The sequence below is a fragment of the Hakea prostrata genome, chromosome 3 (genome assembly GCF_041222555.1).
Source record: "Hakea prostrata isolate BN-2017 chromosome 3, UWA_Hpros_2, whole genome shotgun sequence".
Classification (NCBI taxonomy): Eukaryota; Viridiplantae; Streptophyta; class Magnoliopsida; order Proteales; family Proteaceae; genus Hakea; species Hakea prostrata.
Genome location: NC_142602.1, coordinates 15,349,271 through 15,359,101, shown reverse-complemented (window position 1 = coordinate 15,359,101; position 9,831 = coordinate 15,349,271). Strand labels below are relative to the sequence as shown.

The 9,831-nt window shown below is 37.9% G+C and overlaps 2 protein-coding genes across 2 annotated transcripts; one reads left to right on the top strand and one right to left on the bottom strand.

Moving 5' to 3' along the window:
- Positions 1-25: 25 nt before the first annotated feature.
- LOC149021132 (protein PATRONUS 2-like) lies at positions 26-3,404 on the bottom strand. Its single transcript, XM_089149387.1, has 5 exons — positions 3,248-3,404; positions 2,676-2,787; positions 2,336-2,593; positions 2,197-2,240; positions 26-2,088 (listed from the first exon to the last, which is right to left on the bottom strand). The coding sequence occupies exons 2-5, from the start codon at positions 2,740-2,742 to the stop codon at positions 1,924-1,926; spliced, it is 534 nt and encodes a 177-aa protein (XP_089005513.1). The 5' UTR covers positions 2,743-2,787; positions 3,248-3,404; the 3' UTR covers positions 26-1,923.
- Positions 3,405-4,092: 688 nt separating this feature from the next.
- Positions 4,093-8,643, top strand: PYRB (PYRIMIDINE B). Its single transcript, XM_089149384.1, has 6 exons — positions 4,093-4,233; positions 4,571-5,174; positions 5,249-5,388; positions 6,121-6,294; positions 6,739-6,980; positions 8,138-8,643. Exons 2-6 carry the CDS (start codon positions 4,607-4,609, stop codon positions 8,238-8,240), a joined length of 1,227 nt encoding a protein of 408 aa, XP_089005510.1. The 5' UTR covers positions 4,093-4,233; positions 4,571-4,606; the 3' UTR covers positions 8,241-8,643.
- Positions 8,644-9,831: the final 1,188 nt, after the last annotated feature.

Here is a 9,831-nt window from a genome sequence, read left to right as displayed (position 1 = left end):
TTCACCAATGAAGCCAGCATCCACCCACTGACCAGCAAGCATCCGATGACTGGGCTATACTACACACTCGTTCAAATGCTTGATTGTGTTCTCCAATTCATCAGAGAGGGTCTCTGTGCAGAAGACATTGTTCTCAACCAAGTTGCCATGTGGCAAATATCATGCCTGTTTTGCTGCTATGTAGCTGATGACACCACAGCCAAGTTGCACAAGAACAAATTTTGTGGCAAATAATTAAACATATGATTCTTAACCTTTTGATAATTAGCTATGAAAATAAAAATTGAAATAATAAAAGAAAGGATTCTACTTGACACAATATCACATAACTCTTTTGGCTAAATATTTTTTCAGTGAAAACTAAAAGTACCTTAAGATAAAAGTCTCAACTATTTTATATAGCCTGCTGTGCTAAAGAACCAATGAACCTGCTCAACTTTGATCATCATAAAACAAACTCTTGAATTTTTTTCTTTGCTGGGACAAACCCTTTGAATGTTCACCAATGTTTCTACGACCACCCAAGGCCAAGCAACTTCGCTCTTAAGCAATAAATAATATAACTAGTTAGAATCAATCAATACTTCTATAAAGCCAAGTCCCAACTTCCTCTGTGTTTTCTAAACCTTGTAATGTTCGTGGCTTCAACTTCAATTTCATAACTTGCCCACACCAACAGACATGGCCAACGAAAAGATAAAATTTCCCAGTAAAATATGAGGTAGGCCCATCCAGAAGTCTTTGAAACATTATAAGAAACAGGTGCTAGGCATAAAAGAGAGGCATTAGAGGCAGGCAGGAAAACATAATACCAGACCCGGAAGTAAATGGACAAGTCTAACAAACTAGAGGTACTGATCCAATTAGTCAACCACACAAGTCAGTAGACCACTCTTTTGAAACATCATGAAATTACAGAGGCTTGACCTAAGTCAGGGGATTTCGAGGCAAGCAAGACATTGTGTGTTAATACTAAACCCAGAAGCAAAAGGGAGAAAATTACATAAATTAGAGGCATGGGTCTAATTGATCATCTGTAATCCTGTAGACTACTTTGATACTATTGAACACAACAAGATTATTAGTTTACATGTATTATGTAGAACATGAATTCTACGAGCTCAATAAAATACAAGAATAATGCAAATATGCTGAACACACAAAAATACTGAAGAACCAAAAAAAGATCACATTACAAAGGCTACTATGTGCAAGAAATTGGCAAAGTCAAGGATTGATCACTCCTTAAAGATTTCCATCCTTAACCCCAGAGTCCCTACAGTCCGTAGTCTCTTACCAAATGCAAAAGATGAAAACAAATTCCACAAATTTCAGATACAGCACCATAAAACAAACGTATATCACAACTTTTCTACACTGAGCTAGGAGATTAGGTACCACTTCTTGGCATACTCTGAAAATAATTTTGAGCTTTTCTACATCACACTCCCACTCTGTAATGTTCAGGGTTGAAACTATTCATCCTCTTGGAATTCAGTGGTGCCAATGCTCATGTTGGAGGAATTCTTCTTTTATCGTGAGTGAAGAGAAACCCAGTCCCCTAACCACAAAACCATTATTCTGTACCTAGAAAACTGTTCCACAACACAATCTTTACCATTCAGATACAGTTATTGAAAACCCTCCAATACTGATGTTCTGTTCTGAATCAAATCTCATGTGAGTACTCGTAGCATGCTGCTGACATTCAAAGAAAGCAGACAGTATGATTTTGTTCTGAGATCTATAACTGGGAGCTCAGGGCAGACTTACATGATGCAGATAAACATAATGACACAAAAACGAATGAATAGAGAGAACAACTATATGTTTCTAGGTTTCTGCAGAAAAGAAAAAAAGAGGAAAAGGTAACTCTGTTAGTCATTAGCTGGTTAAGTGAGCTGTCCACCAGAAGGTAACCTGTTAAATGTTGACAACTGGCTTGAGAACAAAATCAAAAATAAGTGGCTCGAATCTTATTGGAGGAGGAGGAGAAGGAGGAGGAGACTCCTTGCTCAGCCATGAAGACTTTGGCAGTGTAGGTGATGGTATCAGCTGTGGAGAACTAGGAGGGTTCTCAACGCCAGCCTGCAGCATAGAACCGAAGTTGTATTTGTTATGCTTAATCGAGACATAAAAGAAAAAAGGAAAAATAAACGGAGCAGAAATATTAATAGTAAACATTAGAAAACAAACCTTTGATGTTTTGGACTTTGGAGATGCAACGGGAGAAATCATCTCTGCAAAAAAAAGAAAAAGCAAATTTTAAATGATCAAACACTTCTTGAAGAGATATATCATGCAAATAGAATGGGAGAAGGAGCAGAGTCGGTACCATGATCTAAAAGAAACCAGTCCTGACGATTACGTTCCATAGCTGCTTTCTGTTCCTCTATGCATTTTCTGTGATCATGCAAGCACATCTCCTCAGCAATATCGAACTCCTTCAAATTATTGTTCTTCTTTAATGAGGTCTCTTGACGGTGGCGAGATGAGTTGGTAATATCATTGAGGGCTTTCCGATGGCCAAGCCCCCCAGCACCTTTCTTCTTAGCTTCTTTATAACTTTTCACTTTTCCATCAACAGAAGCCCCTAGAAATAAACATTTCACTTATAACAAAACCATAATGTCTCTGATAATTTCCATCTTGATAATAATGAAAGGGTTTCATACCGACATGACTCCTCCCCAGATTTTCATCTTGAAGGATCAGACGCCCATGCGCCCGAATGTTTGCCATTGCTGACCCCTTTGATCGTGGACCGACAAAAATAAAAAATTTATTCTGTAGAAAATAATCGGCAACTGATATATTAAATCTTCGAACACGCAGCAAAAGAATATAGTTTCCGCTACTGGTGCAGTTAGATATCGGCCAGCGTTTCGGCGATGATAGAGATGAAGCTTTTGTCGATGACAAATCAAACATGGATCACTCGAAAAAAAGAACCAGAGTTCCTCAAACCCACCCTTCCCAAAACGAAAATGCGAAGAAAAAAAGGAAAAAAGAACTTGTGAAACACCTAAGGCACACAAAAAAAAACCCCTAGGCGTTCCGGGGAGCTCAAAGATTAGAACCAAATCAGTCAATGGAGAGTAGTTTATTATCAGACTCATATAATAAATAAAAAAAAACGTTGGTTAATTCCCTACAAATTTCTAGGGTTTGAAGGGTACAAGAGAAATACAAATGCATGAATCAACATTCTAAAAGTTCAGAAACAACATGAGGGAAAGGGACTTACACGAATGCTTCAGAATTAAAGGAGCGGATATCAACCAGGCTTCAGGCTTGGAGCGATCGTCTGGAGTTTAGATGATCGGATTCTTGCCAAACTTTGAGCGAAACAACTGGTTTTTCAGTGAAGCAAAGAGAGAGGAGTGTTTATTTCAAATTTTCGCTCTTGGCGCCTGAACAGCTGAACTTAGAATGCTATCTAAAACCCAAAATACCCGCTCGGTCCCGGAAAGAAAAAACAAGCTCCGTATGTTTTGATAAGAATTAAAAAATATAACCAATAATTACCAAAAAAAAAAATAAAAAAAAAATATTACCAATATATTAAAAATAAGGCTTTTTTACTTGTAAGCCCCTTTAAGTAGACCATAAATGAATGTTGAGTCCCCTTTAGTGGACCATATTGATTTATACTGTTTAACAACGATAATGATGATGATGGCTGCTGTGATGATGGTTGTAGGTTTGTAATAAGACCGTTAAGTAAAGATTACCCATCAAATTAATAATATTTTTCTGGTAACCGCATCGAATTAATATCTTATACCTTTTTATAAAGAGAAAGCTATATGTGTTTACTAATTTCAATATAATTATTCTATAAATTTTACTTTTATATAAAATAATTAGCTGAAATTGATTGAAATCATTAAATTCACCCTTTTTTTATTTAAAAAATAAAAAATACATGTGATTGTGAATTTCTCTTTTTACCCTTGGAGAAGCTGAAACGTCTAAAACTAAAAGGTGTTGCGGGCCTACATAAGGACTTTGTCCGATCGGGGTAAGGGAGGGAAAAGGAAAAATAATATATCGCGTATGATTTACGAATTAAATAAGATTCAGTTTGGATTTATAAAACGGAACGCGTTTAGGGGTTTCAGCATGGGATTCGAGACTCCTCAGTACTCACTCTCCGGCTATTGAAGTAATCTCTGGTGTTCATCCTCTCCGGGCATTTCAACACTCAACTCGAACTTGGTAGGCACTCAGGTAAGGCTCTGCTGTTTCTCTGAAAAACAATAGCAGAATGGAAGGAAACCTTGATTTTTCCGTGTTGATTCATCACCCTCTGTAGTAACCATTTCCAGATGAAACTCAATCTACGATAGGAATGATCTTATCTTGCAATCCAGGATCAGGATATTGAAAAGAAAAAGACTCAGAGAAACAAAAGGGGAAAAAAAAAATCTTTTGCATGAAACCATTATGTTTTTCTGTGAATTCATTTCCTTTTTATTTTTTTGTACAATACGAAGTTTTTGCCTAGTACTGATTCAATATAGAATACAATGTATGTCTAAGATCTGATATACTTGTTACTTACCAGGGAATCCCTAAACAAGTTGTGTTCACTTCTTTCACGATGTCATCATCTCCTGTTTGTCCTTCTACTCTGCACAAAGGTGCTGTTGGTTTTAAGTTATCAGCAATTTCTGCAACAAAATGCCATCAACAGTTTTGGCGCTGTTTTTCTGGTCTTTCATATGAACCATCACCTATTTGTATGTCTAGTTCTGTTTCCTTAAGCACTACGCGCTCTGGATTTTTCCCTGAGAAGCGGTTGCTCTGGGGACATACTGAAGGGAAGTTACCAATTGGTGGAAACCGGTGTGAGGCAGTAAGTGTTGAAAACTCATTTTCATTTCAAGTAGGGGAAAAGTTTCAACTCGATGATGTGATTGAGGCACAACAGTTTGATAGAGATATATTGAATGCCATATTCGAAGTGGCTCGTGAGATGGAAAACATTGAGAAGAACTCTTCTAGAAGCAATATTTTGAAGGGTTATCTAATGGCTACTCTTTTTTATGAACCTTCAACTAGAACCAGGCTTTCCTTTGAGTCTGCTATGAAGCGTTTGGGAGGAGAAGTTTTGACAACGGAAAATGCACGAGAGTTTTCATCAGCAGCAAAAGGAGAAACCCTTGAAGGTACTTCTCTTGGTGGTTTCTAATTTGTCTACATTTACTATAGCTGGTTCTTATCTTAAAGGTTTGATAAGCAGATACTATAAGAACCATTGAAGGGTACTCGGATATTATAGTGATGCGGCATTTTGAAAGTGGTGCTGCCAGAAGAGCAGCAGCTACAGCAAGCATTCCTGTTATTAATGCTGGGGATGGTCCAGGGCAGCATCCAACGCAGGTAATTCTTAGCTGGTTGCAACCAACTTAGCGGTAGACATTTGTCATTTTGGACATCTGTTTTCTTGCTTTAGGTAAGGTTTTTCTTCTCTGCATTGCTGTTTCATATAATAATTATCCCAAAGCCGGTGAAAGATTTTTCTGGTTGGTATGGTAGTCACAGAGTTATTTGAGGTCTAAGACACACCATCAATGTCTCCCTCTATATTGCCTACTTGGTGATATCACCATCAAGTCTTACCCTCTCCTCATCACTACAGGATTTATTAAGAGGTATAGACTTACATCTACGGCTCTTGTTGGCATTGATCTGACATATTAAATCTGCAACAACCTTCGAATCTTCCATCCCATCTTATGTCTTTACTGGCCCCAACCCCTTCCTGACTATTTGCTGTCTCCCAATTCCCAGGAAAATGTTAGCTTCTAAATTTCTTATGTATACTCCTTTGCATCTTCTGAAGATAAGTTCATTGCTGGTATAGAAAGAATTATCCCACAACCTCCAAGTCTTCCACCTCTAGCCACCCTTACCTAGCATCTTGCCACTAGCAATTCCTTTGTCTCTGCATCTCATGGGCTCATCCTCAGTTGATGAGTCCTGCTATTATGAATAATTTCTAGTTGTCATGGCTGCAATCTTGTTATCTTTGTATGTCCGGTGGAGGAGTTCCCTTTGAATATAAACAGTGTAAAATGTGAAAGATTGCTGACTTTTATCTTTACTGTGCAGGCACTTTTGGATGTATACACAATCGAAAGAGAGATAGGGAAATTAGATGGCATCAAAGTTGGGCTTGTTGGGGATCTTGCTAATGGGAGGACTGTCCGCTCACTGGCTTATCTGCTAACCAAGTACCAAGATGTGAAAATCTACTTTGTTGCACCAGATGTGGTAAAAATGAAGGTAATAAAGAAATACTCATTCTGAAGCAACTATAATCTCCTGTGCTTCTTCTCTGCTAAACCATCCCACCCCTGGGGGACACAGAAGAAACAAGAAAAAAGAGGAAACTGATACCTTCGCATTAACTTGAAGAGTCTGAATCCTCTACAGTGTGTGGAAGAAACTTGAACTTAATGTGTGGTATAAGCTTGACACCTGTCTAGCACATGATGGTGGGAGACTTAGGTTTCTTCTGTTGAAACTTAATTCTATTTGTTTTCCCACCCAGTTAAGGAATTAGAAGAATTTTCTTCTGAAAATAGCCACTTCTTTTCAAAATCTTCTCTATTTGATCTGCATAGTCTGGATAGGTTACCAGGGCATTAGCAATGCCTTCTTCCTTTCCCAACTCTAAATCACAAATGAGATAGGCTGATTATTTACTAATGTTCTTGTTTTATGCAGGATGACATAAAAGACTTCCTGACATCAAAGGGGATTGAATGGGAAGAAAGTGATGATCTGATGGAAGTAGCCTCTAAATGTGATGTGGTCTATCAGACACGTATTCAACGAGAAAGATTTGGGGAGCAAATTGATCTGTATGAGAAAGCCCGAGGGAAGTATATTGTTGATCGAGATGTGATGCGCATGATGCAAAAGCATGCTGTTGTCATGCATCCCCTCCCCAGGCTTGATGAGGTAACCTATACATTGATAATTTTATGTTATGTGATGTTTGAATCATTTTCATTATTGCATTTCTCTAGAAACATGTTGACTTTCCAATGCAAGTTGTATTAGGGTGGGGATTTCATTTGAGTAATTCTTAAAAAACACAGAAAAAGGCAACTTTGAGGCTGTGAGTATTAAAGAAGGGAAATTTGAAGAAATTCAATAAGGGCAGGGGTAGATAGGTTAATCTATGAAATTGCAGATAAATCAGGGCCTAACAGTTTGAGTGGTTGGAGTTGGATTTTCCTTTACTGATTCCGTGATGGGACAGGGGGGGGGGTAACTGTATCTCCAGATTAGACTGTAATGAAGGTTTATTGGTTATTATTTCTAGCTGGTTAACCATATAAGATGGACCTACCTAAACTGGATGAAGTAAATTGACCAATCAAAGGGAGAAAAAAAAAAAAGAGGCCCCAAAAAAAAAAAAAAAAAAAAAAAAAAACCCACACCCAAAAAAGGAAAAAAAAATTGTGGATCTCCACGGCCCGGCTCCCGGAAGGGGGGGGAAGGTAAGAGGTGATAGATGACATTGTGGATCTCACGAGGTATAACAAAACATTAGTTTATTCTGTCAAAGGCATCATAGTCAGAAGTGTTAAAAGTTAGTCTAGAAGGGTTAATATCACTTTGTGGAGATTTTATTTCTGTATTATAGATAGGCAGTGACAATGTAACCTACCCAACACTCACTGATAGTGATCTGATGTCAAATTTCAAGTCCTTGGTCATGGATTTTGCTTTCTTTTGTAGCCTTCCAAACTTCTCTTCCACGAACTAGGTGGTTGCTCTAAAACATCATCATTGAAAACAAACTTTCATTACCTGAAAAATAAAAAATTTAAAACAAACTTTGTGTTCCTCTGTGTTTTTGCTTCTATACACGTATAAAATTTTCATTTTTGATTACTTGAGCATTTATTGTTTTGCAGGATTGCTTTTTATTATGTATTTAAATATGTGCTCCCCACTTAAGCAGGGGGTCATGTCAATTTTATGTTCTTAGTCTTGCTTTTCTGCCAATCATTTGCATCTGATAATTTGTATTTAAGAACACCTTCATTTCAGTGTCAAAAGTGAGATAATGCTTGGTTTACGTACTATGATGTTTTCATGGTATGTAGGTAACTCTGGATGTCGATGCGGATCCCAGAGCTGCCTACTTTAGACAAGCCAAGAATGGTCTTTATATCAGGATGGCTCTTCTGAAGCTTCTGCTAGTTGGTTGGTGAAGACAGGTTAAGAATTAAAGATGCATACTTACCCTTTTACCCCCACTTTTGATCTCCCTTTTTCATAAGCTAATTATTTTTTTATTTAATAGAAATCCCAAAGATGTTTGGGCTCTAATAGTTTGTGGTTTCTATCGAGCTTACTCCAGAAATTATGCATTTTTTTTGGGTAATAGAAAATAAGCAGTTTAGACTTCTGATACAGAGGCGAGAAACAACTCCATGTCTTCTGTCAACAGTGACGAAGGTTATCATAAAAAGGAATTTCAAATGATGCTGAAGTCAATAGTTATGTTTATACCCAAATCACTCACTAAGTGGACCATCATAACCATTTGGTATGGCCAATTCTTTTTCACTAGAAAACGGAAAACCCAAACAGAAAAAGCCCGAGGTTCATTGTGGTACATGGTGATCAATTGATGAAAACTCATAGGACATACAAGTCTGCAACACAATCAGAGAACACGAAGATTGCAATAGCCTCCTGACATTTAAATGAGCATGTCTAGATTTGAGTCCACAAATATTCAAACAGTCTGCACAGGATTTAATTTGGAAGATTCGGATTTTGTACAACTCACTGGTTTTTAAAAACATCATAGCAATTTCATTTGCAATACAAAGTAAACAAGGAAAATAAAATGGAAAAACGGGTGGTCTGATAATCTAATTTATACACTTCTCCAATACCAGACGACATGGAAAGAGGCTGTAAAAGAAGCATATTTAATTTGAAGCAACTCCTGAAAGGGCATTATTCCACTGATGGCTTACGAGTGCAAAAGCCTGAGGTAATGTGGACAGCCTTCTCTGAGCAAGCTTATGAACTATTACTCTATCTTTCTCAACATTTAGAATCTTCTCATATGCTTCCTCTGCATCGAACTCCCCAGTGCCCTGAACAGAAAACCTCAGCAACGATTCTTTTGAACAGTTAATCTTGTAAGCTTTCTGAGATCATATTGTACATGTTGGAACCTCGCCAGGCCAGATTCAGGCTCGAACCAGGGTAGTTGCTAGCTACGGTAAAAGAAAAATTAGTGTAACGTATCTAAAAGTCTGGGCTTTTGAAGCGTTGTGCTGAGGTTCAGTTACCCAAAAATCTCGCCCGCCCAGATCCAGACTCGAATTGGTAGTTGCTCGATAATTTTTTTTGTGCATAATCATCTGGGGCAAACCCACCTGCTTCATGACTTCATTAAGGCAGGACGCAAGACCCCCATGAACTTCCACAATCTCTTTTACAGTCAAACCTAGTATCCCACCTTCCAGAAAGGGGTGACCAACCAGAAAGGGACTGGGCTAACCTGTACAGGACATTTTTTATTTTCTGCATCAAAAAAAGGGAGCTCGTCACTTGTATTCCAGCTCTATCCCAAATCACCACAAACCCACCTGCTTCATCACTTCAACCAATAGAATATGCTCACCTTTGATGCAGTAGCGTGGTATTACAAATAGAGAAGAACCAATCCTTCCATTTCCCATACAAGCTATAGATACAATTGATCTAATAATCTCCTTCATGTCCATTGTAGGCAATGTCCCTCTCTTCCTTCGTAGTGACTTAGCATTTTTCACATTGAAC

Excerpts from the sequence above, each read along its gene's own strand:
- LOC149021132 (XM_089149387.1), bottom strand. The coding sequence starts at position 2,742 with ATGGCAAACATTCGGGCGCATGGGCGTCTGATCCTTCAAGATGAAAAT. Across the intron at positions 2,594-2,675 it reads TCTGGGGAGGAGTCATGTCG|GGGCTTCTGTTGATGGAAAA; the intron begins GTATGAAACCCT and ends GTTTATTTCTAG. Across the intron at positions 2,241-2,335 it reads CTGGTTTCTTTTAGATCATG|AGATGATTTCTCCCGTTGCA; the intron begins GTACCGACTCTG and ends TTTTTTTTGCAG.
- PYRB (XM_089149384.1), top strand. The coding sequence starts at position 4,607 with ATGTCATCATCTCCTGTTTGTCCTTCTACTCTGCACAAAGGTGCTGTT. Across the intron at positions 6,295-6,738 it reads CAGATGTGGTAAAAATGAAG|GATGACATAAAAGACTTCCT; the intron begins GTAATAAAGAAA and ends TGTTTTATGCAG. Across the intron at positions 6,981-8,137 it reads CCCAGGCTTGATGAGGTAAC|TCTGGATGTCGATGCGGATC; the intron begins CTATACATTGAT and ends TATGTAGGTAAC.